The 19,090-nt window shown below is 49.6% G+C and overlaps 2 protein-coding genes across 2 annotated transcripts; both read left to right on the top strand.

Annotated features, from left to right (window-relative positions):
- Positions 1-259: 259 nt before the first annotated feature.
- On the top strand, positions 260-12,916 carry INHBC (inhibin subunit beta C). Its single transcript, XM_019960968.2, has 2 exons — positions 260-787; positions 10,075-12,916. The coding sequence occupies exons 1-2, from the start codon at positions 475-477 to the stop codon at positions 10,818-10,820; spliced, it is 1,059 nt and encodes a 352-aa protein (XP_019816527.1). The 5' UTR covers positions 260-474; the 3' UTR covers positions 10,821-12,916.
- A 2,052-nt stretch (positions 12,917-14,968) lies between these two features.
- Positions 14,969-17,406, top strand: INHBE (inhibin subunit beta E). Its single transcript, XM_019960969.2, has 2 exons — positions 14,969-15,636; positions 15,884-17,406. The coding sequence occupies exons 1-2, from the start codon at positions 15,339-15,341 to the stop codon at positions 16,630-16,632; spliced, it is 1,047 nt and encodes a 348-aa protein (XP_019816528.1). The 5' UTR covers positions 14,969-15,338; the 3' UTR covers positions 16,633-17,406.
- The last annotated feature ends 1,684 nt before the right edge of the window (positions 17,407-19,090 follow it).

The following is a 19,090-nucleotide window of genomic DNA, read 5'->3' as shown; positions in this document are numbered from 1 at the left end:
CTGCCAATGACCCCCTCACGTTTGAAAGTCATGTTTTAACATTCTATCTTTAAACCTCTGATCTCCACACCCCACTCCCACCCCCTACTGCCAGGCTTCCGAGCAAAGCTATCAATCTGAAGAGGAATTTCATCTCTGACCTTTGTCCCCGGGCCTGGCAGCTCACATGGGTAACCCACTCTCTCCCAAAGTTGGCCAAGGGACAACCCAACCAACCTCGCCTCACATCCCCCACTCTGTACTTTCGTTGACTATGTGGCTTCTGCCAGATTCTACCTGTAACTGCTTCATCTCTCAAGTTGGATGTTTGACTACTCTACCCCCTACAACCAGGAGTCATGCCAGCTGGACACACTCTCCTTCCGGGGCCCCTGGCAGCCAGCAGGGAAGGAGCCGAGACCACAGCTGTTGAGACCCTGAACCACGGGCTTGCAGCTCTGTCTCAGGTGCATAGCTCAAGGAAGCCCCTTGGTGATGATCTGCTCCTTGTTCCTGGCCTTCCTGGTCCTGGCTGCAGCCATGGTGGCCACTCCCAGGGCTGACAGACAGTGTCCAGCATGCGGGGAGCCTGCCTTGGACGTGGAGAGCCACCGGGAGCTGCTGCTTAACCTGGCCAAGAGGAGCATCTTGGACAAGCTGCACCTCAGCCAGCGCCCCACCCTGGGCCGGCCTGTGTCCGGAGTTGCTCTGCGGGCTGCCCTGCATCGACTCCACGGGCCCCCACAGGGGGCGCTTCCGGAAGCCGATGAGGGACAGGAGTATGAGATCATCAGCTTTGCCGAGACAGGTGGGTTCTTGGCCTATAGATCTTCCCCTAAACTTGATCTCTTCAGGAAACGAAAAGCTACCTCCCCGATATCTAACCTCTGACTTTCTCCCCAAAACCATCCCAACTCTGGCCTCTCACAGTCTATAGTCTCCTAATCACAGGCTCCAAACCCCCACCCGCCCAAGCGCTCCCTTATAAGTTTAGACTTGATCAATGGGCACATGAGAAGTGGGTACCTTTCACTTCTCTTTAAGACTGCCTACCCCATCTCCCCTGGTTCCTCTCTCTGCAGGCCCCACACACTTCCACAGGCTGTGATGTAAGCCCAACCACTACCTGAGCCTGGACTCAGGGTCTGGGAACTGGAGAGTCTGTCCCTCCTCTGGCCCCAGGATCCAGCTTCTCTGTACCCTGTCCTCCCCAGATACCTCATTTGAGTAAAAGGTAGAAAAGAGAAACACTCCGATTACAATTTCGCTCCACTGACTCCTGTCCTCTTGCCTTGATTACCTTGGGTCCCCACATCAGAACAGGGTCAAAATGGGGCTCAGAAAGATATTTAAAGGATAGATAAAGAACAGCAGTTGGGTAGAGAATTTAGTGGGCAGCTGGAGAGAATATCAAGAATTCAGAGACAGGGGAATTCGTTGGTGGTCCAGTGGTTTTGGAGTAGGAAATGGCAACCCACTCCAGTGTTCTTGCCTGGAAAATTTCATGGATGGAAGAGCCTGGAGGGCAGGCTGCAGTCCATGGGGTCAGAAAAAGTGGGACGTGACTGAGCATGTATGCCAGTGGTTTAGGACTCTGTACCCTCATGGCTGAGAGCCCAGGTTCAATTCCTGGTTGAGGAACTAAGATCTCAGGAGCCTCAAGGTGGGGCCAAAAAAAAAAAATAGAATTCAGAGACAGGATCTGAGAAACAGAACATAAACAAGTGATCTCTCTTGCCTCTGAGCTTCTTGCAAGTTTTGTCTTAGGTTTAGAAGGCCCTTCCCAATCCTGGTCCCTTTCCTTTGGTCAGCATCTACTCCCTTCAAGACCCAGCACTCCTATCCTGAAAATACCCACCCTGACTTGAGGCCGAGGGGCTCCCTCTCTTGTGGCCCCCATACCCTCACCCAGAACCTGGACCTTCCTTGTGGAATTGTCTGTTTCCAGGTTTTCTATGAAGTCTGTCTTTCCATAGAATTCGACCCCCTTGAGTTCAGGAACTGTCATTTATTCCTTACATTATCACCAGAGACTAGTATATAGTAGAAATAACTAACACTTATACAATATTTGGGCTTCCCCGATGGCTCCTGCAATGCAGGAGACACACAAAACTCGAGTTCGATCCCTGGGTCGTGAAGATCCCCTGGAGGAGGGCATGGCAACCCACTCCAGTATTCTTGCCTGGAGAATCCTAGGGACAGAGAAATCTGGCAGGCTACAATCCATAGGGTCACAAAGAGTCAGACGTGACTGAAGCGAATGAACACCCACACATACAATGTTTACAGTGTTCTAAACCTTTTACAGATACTAACTCCTTGAAAGCCTCACAAGTCAGGTAGGCAAATACTATTATCGTCTGTATTTTAGAAGTGATGAAACTGAGGCTCAAAGAGGTTGAGTAGCTAGCTCAAGGTCATATGACCAGTAAGTGGTGGAACCAGACAGCCTGAGTCTCAAGTCCTTGACCTTGACCATTATACCACTCTGCCTCTTGCAAACAGAGTAGATGCTTGACAACCAACCAAACCATTCTGTAGGTCAGCTTGACCATGTCTAGAGTCCCCAGTGATGAATGAGACCCTATTCCAGCTCAAAAAAGGGTTTCTGCTCATAATTAAGAACACAAACTCTGGAGCCAGATAAACTGGGCTCAAATTCTGGCTCAGCTACTTATTAATATATGTCATGGGTTGTTGATAGTTTTCTCAGTTGCAAAACAGAGATAATGAGAGGATAGTTGAGAGAATTAAGTGAACTAATTAATGTACTTAGAAAGCATGGGCTTCCCTGGTGGCTCAAACAGTAAAGAATCTGCCTGCAATGCAGGAGACCCAGGTTCAATCCCTGGGTCGGGAAGGTCCCCTGAAGAAGGGAATGGCAACCCACTCCAGTATTCTTGCCTGGAGAAACCCACAGACAGAGGAGCCTGGCAGACTACAGTACACGGGGTTGCAAAGAGTTGGACACGACTGAGCGACTAACACTTTCACTTTCTTTCACTTAGAAGGGAGAAGGTGGCAGGGAACTTAGAAGACTCAGCTTCTGCCCATGAAGAGTTTAATTGTTACTGCTAGAAATAAATTACCTAGAACACAAGGCAGAATGAAATTAATGCTGGATGAGAACACAAGCCCTTGATGGCCAGAAGTCAGTCACTGGGATCTGACAGGACAGGGAAGTCTTTTAGAAGTTTAGAAATAGGCTAGATTGTACAGGAAGTTTGACTTCAATGGGTAAAAAATGGTAAACAACATCCTAAATGGAAAAACACGAGTAAAACTCTGAAGAAACAGACTGCATTTGGAGTTGAAGGTAGTTTGGAGTGGATGAACACAAAGTGGACAACGGCCATGAAACCATGAGTCCTTTGAACACCACAATCCTGATTGGTTTTACAATTATTTATTGCTGTCACCATCCTATCTGCAACTAAGCCTTGTTACTTTATTTTTTTAATATTTATTTTATTTTTTGTTGCACTGGGTCTTCATTGCTGTGCACAGGCTTATTGCTTCAGCTTCTCTTGTCGCAGAGCACAGGCTCTAGGCATGAGGGCTTCAGTGGTTGCAGCACGTGAGCTCAGTAGTTGTGGCTCTTGGACTCCAAAGTGTGGGCTCAGTAACTGCGTCTCATGGGGTTAGTTGCTCCTCACATGTGGGATCTTCCCAGATCACGGGTCAAATCCATGTCCCCTGCATCAGCAGGTGGATTCTTTACCACTGTGCCTTCTGGATGGTTTTTTTTCACCTTTGTATCCCTGATGCTTCACACTGTGGCAGTAATGACAATTACCAGGTATTTATTGTACCTGCCTCCTCTCAGTTAATCCTTGCATAAAGTAGACTTTATCATTCCCTGGTCACTCAGATGGTAAAGAATCAGCCTGCAATGCCAGAGACCTGGGTTCTATCCCTGGGTCAGGAAGATCCCCTGGAGATCCCCTGGAGTAGATTCCCTGAAGATCCCCAGTAGGATCCCCTGGAGAAGGAAATGGCAACCCATTCCAGTATTCTAGCCTGGAGAATTCCACGGACAGAGGAGCCTGGCAGGCTGCAGTCCATGGGGTCGCAAAGAGCAACTAACATTTTATCATTCCCATCTTAAGAATGCAGAAACTGAAACTCAAAGAAGATAATTTACATGGCCAAGGTCATACAGCTTACCAAGGGCAGAATTCAAACACAGTTCTCTCTGACTTTAAAGTCTATATACTTTCCATATTTGCTAATCAATGAATGAATACAACATTCAGGCTGGAGGGGGTGTGACCCAAAATGAACTTTGGAGATGAGAATGACTGATCCCTGGATCTTATCTTTTACATTTAAATATTTTAGTTTCAAGTTTTCATTCCCAGCTTAAGATATCATCTCCACCATTGTGTGAAAGAGAAGATCTGAGAATTGTTCTTGCTGGAGATACAAAGAGAAAGAGCTTGGGGCCCTGGAGAAACCAGGGGAAGACCCTCCAGTGGTGTCCTGACACTGGCTCAGACTGGCTCTTGAGGCCTGATGGTAAACATCTGCCAACTGTGCATTCATTGGTATCAGTGGTAGTCTGAAATTGGCCAATATAGGAGAATGTATTCCTCAGAAATTGGCTAACACTATTAATCAGCGCCTTTTCCCCCAACTCTGGAATCCAGTTGTTAAATATTTACCAGCACAACATTGCCTTTGACCTAAAAATTCAAGTTATCTTCTTCCCACATACCTAACGTACAATGCTGAGACAGGAATGGGATAATCATAATAGATACACCTGTTCAAAATGGGAGCCAGGGGAGGAAGATGCAGAGCAGTCACTGGTTCATGAAAATTCTACCCTAAGTCTGGAATTCCTTTGGTTAAGGCCTTTTTCTGCAATTTTCCTCTCCTCTTAAGAAGAGCCCACCATTGCTCTCCTAGGCTTCTAGATCTGCTCTCTCAGCACTTAGTGCCAGCCCCAGATGTCTTTCCTTTTAAATAAAAAGTGGCCTGTGTTTGCAGTAGAGTAATTTTCTCAGCCTGCATCTGCCCCCAAAAATTGGGGGCCTGGAGACCTGAAGACTTCTTTTCATTCTGAGTCATCTCTATCTCTTTTAGTCCAAATTGGTGCTGCTTTCCCTATTAAAATTCTCTTTAAAACTCTGTGAGCCTTTTAAATAATAAATTATAGTCTACTCAGTCAGACAAAAGGCACTCCATTCTATCAAGACAGATGCCCATCTTTAGGTTACAAGTCAGGGTGTTGGGGGATAAGATTCTTAGAAACCCTTCTGTCTAGTTGAGAGAATCTATAGAAAAACATCTTACATTTTAGATCTTTGAACTTCCCTGGTGGCCCAGTGATTAAGACTCTGTGCTTCCACTGCAGGAGCACTGGTTCCATCCCTGGCTGGGGAACTAGTGTGATTGAAAAAAAAAAAAAAAAAGATCTTAACAAAGATGTTAGATCCTAACAAAAGGTCTTAGAGCTTATCCTTTACTGTTTTGATCATAACTCTGAAGCCATGTTCTACCTGCAGTGTCCTGGGGTTGATTTTTGCCCTGAGACCATTTCTTAGTTTGAGAACCTTTTGCCAGACAGAGTTGAGGAATGAAAAAATATTTTATTGTTCAATCTAACAAGTCCTGTTGGAAAGTTTTTCTCTAAATTCTGCTTGAACACTGAACAGTTCCTTTTTTAGTTCATCTCACTCTTGAGATGCCTTATCATAGGCAGCTAAAATAAGCCAAACTTTCAACATTCTGCTGGAAATATCTTTAGCTAAATTCACAACTTTGTTAGATACCATTTCTAGCTTCCAAGTTACCAGAGACGATAGCCAATACATAACACAGGTTCCCCTTTCTCTAGCTTCCAACAGCGATTTCTTCACTGTCCTTCCTGCCTTCACTAACAGTCTCCCTGCTGTCCTTCCATCCCTTGTCTGCCACCCAGACCCTAAGCCTGTACTGCATATTTTAAGCCTTTTCTATGGTGTACACCACTTCGGATACTTATTTCTGTTTTAGTTATCCATTAATATAGCAGATCAGCTCAAAAATTGAGGCTTAAAGCAAAAAAAAAAAAAATCAGTATTTTCTGTGATTTTGTAGTTTGACTGGACTTATTCTGGACAGTTCCTTCACTTGATGAGGGATCGCTGAGGTCATTCAAGTAATTGCATTCTCAGACGGGGCTGAAATCTCTAGGATGGCCTCTGATCTTACGAAGTCTCTCTCCACATGGCTTCTCATCATTCAGTAGTCTAGCTCAAGTTTCTTTAAAGCATTTAGAGGTTTCCTGTACTCCTCTGGCAGTCCAGTAGTTAAGACTCCACACCTCCAGTACAGGGGGCATAGGTTCAATAACCAGTCAGGGAACTAAGGTCCCACATGTGGCCAAATGAAAAAAAGCAATTTAAAATAAAGGTTTCCTTCCAAGAGGGGGAAGCCTCAAAGTACTTATTAAGTGCTTATTAAGCATCTACTTGCACCGTGCTTGCCTACTTCTCATTGGCCAAATCAAGTCATGTGCCAAGCCCAGAATTAATATGGGAAGGGATTGCACAAAACTGTGAATATTGGGAGGTATTGTTCACTGGTAGTCAACAATGTGAAAGTCTACCACAGCCCCTGCTGGTTCTGTGTCTGCCTGCCATAATTGGGGTGACTTACAAGGTTCTAAAAGGTAAGAGCGCTTAGTGACCTAATAAGAAAACATTAGCTGGGCCAATCAGACTCTTCTTTAAGGATTTTGGAATTGGAACACTGAAGAATCAGGTCACTTAGCTAGGAAGAACTTTTAACTAAGTTAAAAGTTCTGTAGACTCAGGAGCTGGGGCCACCATTTAGGGACCTGAGGAAGTTCACAGGGAGGCAAAAGAGGTAGATCCACAGAAAGAGAAGAAGGGAGTAGACTTACGTAGGAAGACTGAGATGACTGAGATCTTGTAGACTTTCAGAGCTGTCTAGAACAACCATATTCCAGGCTTTACAATTCACGCCAAGTCTAGCTGAATTTTAGTTTCTGCTCTTTTATGCCCATGAGCGTATCAGTGACATTCCCACAATAAAGCATTCTTTACTTAAATAAAAAAGAGTCACTAAGGCCAAAGCATAATGGCATTTAATTGCCTCCTAAAACAGGTGTATTCATCAATAAGTTTTTTTTAACTATGAATTTTATGATCTAGCCTTTTGGAAAATAATTCTGATGTCTGCATAAAATAAGAATAAAGACCTGACTTCCCTGGCAGTCCAGTGGTTAAGACTTCACCTTTCAACACAGGTGGTGGGGATTCAATCCCTGGTCAGAGAATTAAGATCCTACATGCCTCGCGGCCGGAAAACCAAAGGATAAAACAGAAGCTATGTTGTAACAAATTCAAAACAGACTTTAAAACTGGTCCATTAAAAAAAAATGAATTAAAAAAAAAAGAATGAAAAGCCATCCACTCAAAAAGTGTTTATTGAATGCCTATTATGTACCAGGTGCTAGGGATACAGTGGTGGGCCACATAGACACAATCTGTACCTTTGTGGAGTTTACATCCTGGCTGGGAGTGGGGATGGGGGAAGAAGAGGGAAGGAGAAGCATATAGTCAACAAACGAACAAAAAAGCCAAGATGATTACAGACAGCGACAGTGGCCATAAAGACCGGTTAAACAGAATAGTGTATTAAAGAGATGAGGGTAAAGTTGAAGGCTGTTTTAGCTAGGTCAGTCAGGGAAGCCCCTCTAAAGAAGCAAATTTGAACTGAATGGCAAGAAGGAGCCAGTCATTCAACATTCTGGGAAAGACATTCCAGGCAGGGGAAATAGCAAGTGCAAAGGCCATGAGGTGGGTCCATGCTTCGTAAGCGTTCAAGGAACAGAAAAAAACCCAGTATAGGTAGAATATAGTCATTAAGTGGCAGAATGCCTAATCATTCAAGTTTTCTATGCTGTGTGTGTGTTCTAAGTTGCTTCAGCTGTGTCTGACTCTGAATGTCCATGGACTATAGCTCGCCAGGCTCCTCTGTCCATGGATTTCTCTAGGCAAGAATGTTAAGGGGTTTATGTATTCTAATTTTGGCTGTTCTGAGTCTTCATTGCAGTGCGCAGGCTCTTCCTTGTGGTGACTAGGCTTCTCTAGTTGTGGCACTAGGGCTTAGCTGCACCACAGCATGTGGGACCTTAGTTCCCCAAGGATCAGGGATTGAACTCATGTCCTTTGCATTGGAAGGTGGATTCTTAACCACAGGACCACCAGGGAAGTCCCTGTTAAGGGGTGTAGATTTTATTCAAATAGCAAAGGGAAGCCTTTGAAGGGTTTTAAGCTGAGATGATTAAGCTGATCAGATTTATGCTATAAAAAAATTACTCTGGGACTTCCCTGGTGGTCCAGTGGTTAAGACTCCGTGCTTCAGCTGCAGTAGGTGTGAGTTTGATCCCTGGTTAGGGAACTGAGATCCCACATGCCACATAACACAGCCAGGAAAAAAACAAAATTACTCTGACTAATGTGTGAAGAATGGTTTTGTGGGCAAGAGTGAACCAATCACTTGGCAAGCTATTGCCATAGTTCAAGAAAAAGATGATTGTGGGTTGAACTAATGTATGGTAGAGGAGGTGGGGTTAAGTGAAATTACATTATGAACTGGAGATATAGTTGACAGGTCTGCAGATAATTTCAAAGAAGGGAATGAGGGCAAGCAAGACTTTGGTTTAAGTCCCTATTTTTCCTTTATAGGGAAAGGGAAGATTGAAGAAAGAACAGGTTTGAGTTGGGGGTCAGGGAGGATAAACCTAGAGTTCTTCTCTGAACTTGAAAAGTTTGAGATAGCATTGGATATCCTAGTGGAATATCAGATCTGCGGCTGGATATACAAGCCTGAAGCTCAGGGAGAGGTCAGGGCCACAGATATAGGTATCTGGGGAGTTATCAGCATATAGATGAAATTGAAAGCCAAGGGAATTGATGGGATCTTTCTGGGAGAGAGTACATATAGAGAAGTGAAGGGAGCTGAGGACCTCCAACATTTAGAGGTCAGGCAGAGGAAGAGGAGCTGTCAGCCAAAGAAACCAAGATAGAGTAGCCAGAGTCATGAAAGCCAAGAGAAGGAAATATTTCCAGAAGGAAGGAATGGTCCACTGTGTCAAACACCTGCTTGAAGTTCAGGTAAGGCAAATATAGAGATGAAACCATGTGGATATGGCAACATGGGAGGTGTTAGTGATCCTGACAAGAGCAGGAGTAGAGGGAGCAGAAATCCAATTCATGTGTTTCAGTAGGTCAGGTGAGAGACGAAGAGGGGGAATCGGGCAACAGTGATAGGCACAGGAAGAAATGCAGAGCCATTTTTTTTCGGTCGAGCTCCACAGCAAGTGGGATCCTAGTTCCTTGACCAGGAATTGAACCCAGGCCCCTCGCACTAGAAGTCTTAACCACTGGACAGCCAGGTAAGTCCCTATGCCAGTCATTAGAACCACTCTGGTGAGGAACTGGATGTGGAGAATAAAGGAGGTGATCTTAGGGTTTCTAAAGATGATAAGCAAAATAATGGTGCGACCAATTCTAAGAACAGAGAGAGAGGTATATAGGGAGGAAAATAATGATTTCTACATTTCCACAGAATGTGGCAAAGTTAAGCAGTTAGAAGTTTAGGCCTGAAGCTTGGTGATTCCCAAGGTGCAAAATGGTCTGGACTGGACTGACAGATTCAGGAATCACCAGCATAAGATTTGCGTTGGCTGCCCACAGCTGTGGGTCAGGGCTCCCCTCAGTGTAGAGTAAGAGGAAATGGGGCTTCCCTGGGGGTCCAGTGGTTAAGACTCCGAGCTTCCACTGCAGGGGGGTGGGCAAGCTCGATCCCTGGTTGGGGAAATAAGGGTAAAAAAAAAAAGAGGAAGTGAAGGTCAAAGACAGACCAAAGAACTCTTGCACTGGAGGGATGGTCAGAGAAAGAAAAGCCAGTAAAGAAAATTAAGGAAGAATCCTAAGAGAGTTGTGAGAAGAGATTTTTAAGAAGGAAAGGGTCCTTAACAGTGCCAGGACTGTGGTTGAGAAGGAACGCACAGCGAGGTAGCAGGTAGAATGACACTCAGAAGGCCACAATGACTGGAGCTTCTCGTGTCCACAGGCCTCTGCAACACTACTCAGACTCGTCTGGATTTCCATTTCTCCTCTGACAGCTCGGCTGGAGGCTTGGAGGTCCAGCAGGCCAGCCTCATGTTCTTTGTGCAGCTCCCTCCCAATACCACCTGCCCTCTGAAGGTGAGGGTCCTTGAGCTCAGCCCACGTGACACCAACCTCACCTCGGCCACTCAGCACCTGCTGCAGGTAGACGACACTGGCTGGCACCAGCTTCTCCTGGGGCCTGAAGCTCAGACTGCCTATAGCCAGGGGCACCTGGCCCTGGAGCTGGCCCCTGAAGAACAGGTGGACTGGAGCCCAGTCGTCCTGGCTAGGGCTGCACATAGGCCTTTCGTGACAGCTCGGGTGAGAGTCGGGGGCCAGCACCGGGTTCGTCGTCGAGGCATCGACTGCCAGGGCAGGTCCAAGATGTGCTGTCGACAAGAGTTCTTCGTGGACTTCCGGGAGATCGGATGGCACGACTGGATCATCCAGCCTGAGGGCTATGCGATGAACTTCTGCACAGGGCAGTGCCCCCTGCATGTGGCAGGCATGCCAGGCATCGCCGCCTCCTTTTACACCTCGGTGCTCAATCTTCTCAAGGTCAACACAGCTGCAGGCACCACCAGAGGGAGTTCATGCTGTGTGCCCACCGTCCGGCGCCCCCTCTCTCTGCTCTACTATGACAGGGACAGCAACATTGTCAAGACTGACATACCTGACATGGTGGTAGAGGCCTGTGGGTGCAGTTAGTCTGTGTGTGGCACAGGCCGCTGGGGGGAGGGGGGACAGGCAAACACGCCCTGACGGAGGTGCTCTTCCTTGATAGTAGGGTGTGGCCCTCTTACTGCCTCTGTTCAGAAGATGGACACCCTCTTCCTGAGCAACTTGGGGAAATTATCCCCACTTTGATGTGAGGAGACCTTCATCACATCTCCTAAGATGTGATCTAAGGACAGCCATGGTACCATCTTCATAATGACTAGCCCCTTTCCTGGGGCGGAGTCCATTCAGCAAGCCCCATGAGCTCAACTGCCACCCCAGGGACTCTAATCCCCCTCCAGCCATGAGCAGTGCCATCTGAGTCCCAGACAGACACCCACAGCCCAGCTGCAATCCATGGTGCCTCCCTGCCCTTTCTACTGCACGTCCCCCACTGCAGGATGAGTTGGCCAGCTCCGTTCCCTGCTTTTCTGGATCTCCAGAGAGTCCCTCCCTTAGATCCACCAAACATTACATCCTCTCTATGTCTTGAGCCCTTTTCCCTCTGACTTGCCCAGTGGGTTGCTAAAGCCTCTCTTGGCATGCCTTCATTCATTCTTTGTCCTTATCCATCTGGCTCTGTACCCTTGGGGGCAGACTCACCTGAGTTCCTTTGGCCTCTGGCTTCCTGCTGAGCTTGACTGGCCTAGCAAACTAGCAAGAATGGAAAGCTCTTACAAGCCAAGAGTGTGGAAGCAGGGATACCAGAACTTGGGCAGAGCTGGAGCTGTGGAGGGGGTGGGGAGCTGGACAGGAGTTGTAGGGATATGAACATAGCGACAGTCCCACAGAACCCTGGAACCTAGGCAGAGGGAGAGGAGTAAGAAACACGCTGGCCTGTCTCCTCTTAGCCTTTGATCTGCCTTTTGCTAGTTCCTGGGTGCTTCAACATCCCTCCTCAGTTCCCTTAACCCTGCCCATACCTCTGAAAAGAGGTCCTTCATTGAGTCTTCTTAGTGATACAAACATAGACAGCTGAGTGGGTCTTTTATTTCCTGCCAGGACCCTGATTGGTACCCCCGATGACACAGAACCTGTCTGCCCTGCCCACTTTTCTCTCCTCACAGTCGCCTTAGGGCTGAACTTTATGTCTGTCCCACACATCATGACTCCTCCTTCTCCAGGCTGCCTCCTTTCTTAGGCCCCATCCTACTTCCTAGAACCATCTTCACTGGTCTTCCAGCTAATAAAGACCTGGGCTTTACTTGCTCCTCTCCTCCTTCTGTCCTTGGTCCGAGAGATGAGACAGATCACTGTTCAACCAGCAAGTAGGTGACAACCTGTGAGCACACACATGGTGGGAAGCAGAGACAAGGCAGCCTTCCTTCACTGATCCTCAGGGCTCCAGCCAGGAGTCCTGTTTGGGAGATGGAACTGGTCAAGGGCCACTTGAGTAGGATGGGGAGAAGGAAAGGAAAGTCTGGGGAGAGAAGAGGGAGGCATTTGCTCTGAGATTGGGTCCTCTCCAGACCTTTGCCCTCTTCCCCCACTATTGCCACCCCCACCCCCGTTAGCTGGACAGCCCTGAACCATGGGGTCGATATTGTCTGCAACCCAAGGCCAAGATTGCGCAAAACCCATGTGTCCTTTGGGAAACGTGCTGTCTGTGTTTGTTCAGCATATAACCCCCTCCTATCCAGGTCTGAGGTCCCTGGAAACGGCACCCTAAAGGATAGAGCCTGAAAGACCTCCTGGAGAAAGGCAAATCTGAGCTGCAGGCTTCGTGAGCAAATGCTTACTTGCTCAGAAGTTCTCTGTCCTTTGACTTTATGAGATCTTCACCTAAGGAGAGAATCTAAGGAAGACTTCTGGTGCTAGGCCGCCCTCTTCCACCACTGTCTCCCACCCCAAATCCACCTCCTCCCAAATCTAACCGCCCTCCTTCCAACTATAGCTTCAGTCCCCAAGGTCAAGACTAAGGTGAGGTGAAGTGAGGTACTTGCCTTGGAGACAGAATTTTAAGGGGATGTCAAAAATTCCATCAGTCAAGATAAATAATATTTTAATGCAATATTTTAAAAAATCAATGCAAAAATATCCAAGATGAACAAAATAGCAAATTTTAAAATAAACTAAATGTAACAGGAGTCAGTATTATTCCTTCTCTTTTTTGGCTCTGCTTTTGACAAAAAAGAAACAGTGGAATTGTCCTCTTCCCAACCTTTTCCTCCAGCACTCCCTGGCCCCTGACACTAGGCTCCTCAGGCTTTTCTCTGTAGGGCAAGATACTCACTCAGGCTCCTTCTACTTCCTCACCCACTCTCAAGCCTGTCGCTACCCCCCAGCCCCCAGCCAGGTTGGTGGTAGGGCGGGCCTGTGAGGCAGATGGCTGGGGTATTTATAACCTGGGAGCACTTCTTGGGAAAAGTGACTAAGATGCTAAGAGCATATTTATAGCTGGGTTCTGACGTAAGTGTCACTGGGGAGGTAGGGGCAGGCCATGCACAGCAGCAAGAGGGTAAGAAGAGCTGGAAATTGGGGGCACCTGACAGAGAGGGCAGGGGAGGAATGGGGTTGGTGATTCCTGCAGTCACTTCTGGATGCTCCCTTGACTCAGGCTCACCCACAGGTTAGCCCTCGGAGACAGCGCCATAGGCAGAAACCTCGGCTTTGCAGTTCTAGGGTCCAGACCCCCGGGGGTAGAGAGAGCTGTCACTCACAAGTTTGACCAACAGAGAGGGTGCTGGCAGCTGGGGAGAGCCCTGGACAGAGGGATTTGAATATGACTCAAGATCTAGGGAGAAAGGCAGGGTGGAGAGAGGGTCTAAAAGTCTCATTGGCCCCCTCCCCACCACAGGTGCTGTAGCGTGGCACCCTTCACTGCCCTCCATTGCCACATGTCAGTGATGAGGTCCAAAACGGAACTAAAGGTAACACTGATGTGGTCCTGATAACAGCCTCAGCTTTCCGGCAGCGGCAAGCGGAGAGAGCTGAGGCACCAGCTTCTCATTCTTCTGGCATAGAGGCAGGGTCCCCAGAGGGAGAGGTGGGGAAGCAAGCCCTCTGAATTTCTCCACATCCCAGAGCAGCCCCTTCCCTGGGAAGCTGGTCAGCACTAAGCCCTCTGCTGTCCAGTGGCTCAGCACTGCCACATGGTGGACACTGGTGGTACTGAGTCCCGGCACCCAAAGCGCCACCTCTCTTCCCCTAGTGCCAGAATCTAGCAGGCTATCTTGAGAGCCCCCAATGGCTGAATAGCCGGGAGATTAACAAACTGGAATAGGGGCCCATTTCCCAAAATGCACTCACTTCCTCCCAGCTTCTTGAAGAAACTGGGGCATAAGGAGAAAGGCTGATGACATGAGGCCTTGGTTCTCCCATTTAAAGGCAGTGAGGAGTGTAATAAGGAAGGCTGGGGTTGGGACTCAGGTTGCTATACTGGCCATGTTTTGTTCTTAAAAGCCCATAAATCTTCCATGTCCCACCACCATTAACTGAGGCTGGCACCACTCCTAGGATACCCCAAATCTAGGCAGCTCTTGGAGTCCCCTGAAAGAGAACCAGTGTCTGGGACAGGCCCTTCCAAGTCTCATGCCCTTCTGCCATCCTTGATGGACTCTGCCCTGATGTAATATTGCATCACCACCTCCCCCACCTCTCCAGGTTTCCCCAGACATCACAGTGACATGCCATCCCCCGCCCAGGCTCCAGCCCTCGTCCACGTTGTGCTCCGGTCCAACTGGACTCTGGGCAGCCAGCACAGGCAAGGTCAGGAGGTAACTTCTGTGCCCCATGACACTGCCACCTTGGCCTGGGCAAGAGGACTCCATTCCTACCGCCAGCCCCCCGGCCTCTCACCCCTGTCCCAGCCCCATTGCTAGAAATAAAAAGAACCAAGCTCTCCTTCTAGCCCAGAAAAATAACCACTGGGACTCCCAGCTGCCTCATGGAAACTGCTGCAACAGTGGAGGCCAGCAGCTAGACAGACTGGAGGTATGGGGGGAAGTGACCTTCCCACCTTGCTCACATGGAGCTCCCTCCCCCGAGCCCCAGACCTTGGGGATTGAGCCTGTGAAATCCTCCTCCTTCTTGCATCATACGTGTCCACATCGCCCCCCACCCCCCCACCCCTACCTCAAGCTCCGTGACCAGGGCCAGATGGTGAAACCTGAGCTCCAGGGGGGAACCTCCACCCACGGCAGGGGCCTGATGGGCAGCACAGCTGGCCAATCCTGGGGCTCAGAGGGTAGGTCTGCCTGCTGACCACTAGGTGAGGGAGCCCTAGGCTGCTGGCTCCAGAGAGGCCCCGGTCGGTAGCCAGACATGAGCTGTGAGGGTCAAACTGGCAGACTGCACTGAACATCGCTACCCATTGGACCATCCACTGTCCGCCTTCCTGAGTTCCAGGCAACAGAAGATAGGTGGCTCTACCCTTGGCCAAGGGTAGGTGTGGCACTGGTGGCTGCAGCCGCCGTGCCCTCCTCATTGGCCTCCACGCAGCCAGACTCAACAGGAGGAGCAACGGCCCTCCGAGGCCCCAGACCTGACCCTGGGCCATTCACCAGGACCATGGGACTCCTCAAGGTCCAGCTCCAGCTGGTGCTGCTGTGGGCACTGGTGTGGGCACAGGTGGCAGGGTCTGCGTGTCCCTCCTGTGGGGGCCCCACACTGGCACCCCAAGCAGAGCGAGCTCTGGTCCTCAAGCTGGCCAAGCAGCAAATCCTTGAGGGACTACAGCTGACCAGTCGTCCCCGGCTGACTCATCCTCCACCCAAGGCGGTGCTCACCAGAGCCCTCCGGAGACTGCAGCGGGGAAGAGTGGTTCCAGCGAATGGGGAGCAGGTCATCAGCTTTGCTGTCCTCACAGGTGGGTGAGGGAGAGACAGGCAGAGAGCTGACAGGGCAGGGAGGCAGAAAGGGAGCTTGACAATGATAGCAGGAGCAGAGGGAGCCGGGTCTGGAAGGAAGAGGAGGAATTGGAGCCGGAGTAGCCTCTAAGTCCCTGCTTCTTCCGAAGGTGGGAGCTGGCGAGAGCAGAGGGCAGGGCTCTTGGGAGTCTCAGGGGACAGCATCATCTCCGCTCACATTCTCCAATCCCTTCATCTTTCTGGCAGACTCCTCCACCGCCACCTGCAGCTCCACACTCACCTTCCACCTGTCCACTCCTCGGTCCCACCACCTGTATCATGCTCGCCTCTGGCTGCAAGTGCTCCCCACCCTTCCCGGCCCTCTTTCCTTGAGGATTTTCCGATGGGGGGGCAGGAGGAGAGGCCGAGGGTCCCGCGTCTTTCTGGCTGAGCACCAGTTGACAACCCCGGGCTGGCACGCCCTAACTCTGCCCTCTAGCGGCTTGAAGCGTGAGGAGTCTGGTGTCTTGAAACTCCGACTGGACTGCAGTCCCCTAGAAGGCAACCGCACTGTCACCCCACAGCTCCTGGACACAGCAGGAGAGCAGCGGCCCTTCCTGGAACTTAAGACCCGGCCCAAATTGCCTGGAGCAGGCCGGGCCAGGAGGAGGACCCCCAGCTGTGAGCCCGCGACCCCCTTATGCTGTCGGCGAGACCATTATGTAGACTTCCAGGAGCTGGGATGGCGGGATTGGATCCTGCAACCCGAGGGGTACCGGCTGAATTACTGCAGTGGCCAGTGTCCCCCCCACCTGGCTGGCAGCCCTGGCATTGCCGCCTCCTTCCATTCCGCTGTCTTCAGTCTCCTCAAGGCTAACAACCCTTGGCCCTTGGGTACTTCTTGCTGTGTCCCTACTGCCCGAAGGCCTCTCTCTCTCCTCTACCTTGACCGTGATGGCAACGTGGTCAAGACAGATGTGCCGGATATGGTGGTAGAGGCCTGTGGCTGCAGCTAGCAAGAGGACCTGGGGGTCTGGAGTGAAGAGATCAACCTAGGGGTCCCCAGACAGAGGGCCTCCGTGGCTGGAGGCATCAGGTTCCTGACCCACACCTCCACCCCATGGGTCATCTGGCAATATGACTGGATTGACCCCTCTGAGACCCAAATGGGCACTTTTGTGTCCAGTCTCTGGCCCATTTCAGGCTGGTTGATATGTGGGGGAGATGGGGAAAGTGTGTCCTGTAAAGAAGTCTATCCAGAAAGCGTGAGTTCCTACCTTAAACTGTCCAAGAAGATGGGAGGGAGTGTGGGAAGGAGAGGGCAGAGAAAAATCACTTAGTCTCTCCAGAGAAGAGAAAGTCCTCAAGTAAGGGAAGGAAGGAGCAATCAAGAGCCCAGCAACCTTGGGATGGGGGAGACAGTCTGGCCAAGGGTAAGGGCTGTGGAAGTGCTAGAAGGGAGGCTCAACAGGGACCTGGGCGAGGGGCTAAGGGGAGGTGTTTAGGAAAGCCCCAGAAATGGGAGTTCAGAGAGAGCGGTGCTAAGCCTGAAAAGTTTTCTGGTTTTTCTCTGGGGAAGGACCCATTGGGGAGGCAAAGTTTATACTTTCCTAATAAAAATGAAGAAAAAAATGTCAAGTGTGAATCATGAAGGGCTGGGATGGTGGTCCAAAACAACAGTTCTCAGAGTGTGGCCTGGGAACTCCCAGGAAGTCCCTGAGACCCCTTCACATGGTCAAAACTATTTTCACAATAAAACTAAGATGGTACTTGCCTTTTCATTTTCAACATCTCAGTAGTCTAGAGTGGAGTTTTCCAGAAGCTATAGGACATGTGATTACATCATCTTTCTGACATCTTTGTTAATGGGATGTGTGCTTGTGTATTCTTGGGTTACAACTTTTTTTTTTTTTTTCAGTTTTAATGTCTAGCATGGTAAGTTGATACAAACATAAACAAAATCTCAATAATTTTTAAGAGTGTAAAGGGATATTGAAAGCAAACTGAGAATCGCTGATCTAGAGTCTTGGATGGAGAGGAGAAAGCAGTGTACTCTGAAAGAACTCCACTGGAAGGAACATTGCATGGTCCCTCCTCCAATCATCATTGATCTTGCCTGACCCTTTGGGTTTAACTGGTGTCTGGGTCAAAGTCATGTGGGGGAGGGAGGTTAAAATAGGGCTCCTTATCTGTCCTCCCACAGTTACTACATATATTTGTCAGGCCTCAGACCTCTCCCTAGTTTCACCTTTCCCCTTGACCCTCAGACTGAAGAGTTAACTAATTGACCCTCCAGACCCAAGGAGGGGTGGTTCCTGGAAGCAGAACTAAGATGTGGGAGGGCTATCTGAGGGCTGATGGAAGAGGCTCCTTCCCCCAACCCATGTCTTCTCCCCTTTCTCCTAAAGAAAAGTCAGAGAGACTAAAATAGCTGCCCCTTCCCCTGCATCCAGTAACCATGGCAACACAAGTCCTAAAGAAAGGGCAATCCCCTGTCAGACACCACCACTCTGCAGTAGGAGCCTCTGCCAGGGTACCCCTCCGTTTCTTTGGGCTTATATAACCCCTCCGTGGGCTCCCAGGTGGGCTTTGGTTGGGGGATCTAAGCTTTCCCCATTCTCTTCTGCCTCCAGACTCGGAGAAGGTGTCATGTGCTCGAAGGACCAGCAGAGGGAGCAGGCAGCTTTGCTGAGCAGCAAGAGTGCAGGCAGCGTAGAGGTGCAGAGGTGGCCCCAGCCTCCAGAACTTCGAGGTGAAGAAAAGCAGGAGTTCTCGGGGAACAGAGCTTCCGTCTCAGAGTTCCTTAGTAATTGTGTGAACACAAACCCTGCCCTACACCCAGTGCCGCAGCCGTTACTCCTCCCTTTTATACTGCCTGGACCCCTTACCTTCCGCCCAGGGGTCCCAACCCAACTCTGTCCCAATCTTGTTTCCATTCCAACTCTGTCCCAACCCCCTCATGTTCCATCCAAAGGGTGAGGCCGGCAGAAAAACTACAGGATTGTGGAATGCTCAGTTAGCACCAACTAAAGTCGACGACCCTACTTCCAATATTCTTTTTCCCGGGTGAATTTTTTGGTCATTCCCTCCGCCCCCCAATCTATTTCTCAATTTGTTTTTTCTGGCTGTGATTCAGGACCTCTTGGTGGGCAGCCGATCCAGGAATCCAGGCCGGGATTTACTACCCACTACCAGCAGCGTGTTCGGGGTGGGGGGGGGAGTAGGCAGTATAGGGTCCCTCAAGGGAGGGGGAGGATCCTGGGGGTCCTGGGGGTGCAATAAGCCCGGCACCCCCTCTCTTGCTTCCAGCTACCCCGCCTCATCCTCCAGAACGGCAAGAGGGAGGGACATAGAAGGGAGGTGAGGGGCGAACGGGAAGAGCGGCGGCGCGCCAGCGGCTAGAGCGAGAAAAACTTTTTGCAAAAGGGAAAAAAAAGTTTGTGCTTCTCACGGGTGGTCCCGGCTCGCGGCCCG

Source organism: Bos indicus, chromosome 5 (assembly GCF_029378745.1).
Source record: "Bos indicus isolate NIAB-ARS_2022 breed Sahiwal x Tharparkar chromosome 5, NIAB-ARS_B.indTharparkar_mat_pri_1.0, whole genome shotgun sequence".
Classification (NCBI taxonomy): domain Eukaryota; kingdom Metazoa; phylum Chordata; class Mammalia; order Artiodactyla; family Bovidae; genus Bos; species Bos indicus.
The sequence above is the reverse complement of the archived record's forward strand: the minus strand, read 5'-3'. Positions and strand labels throughout refer to the sequence as shown.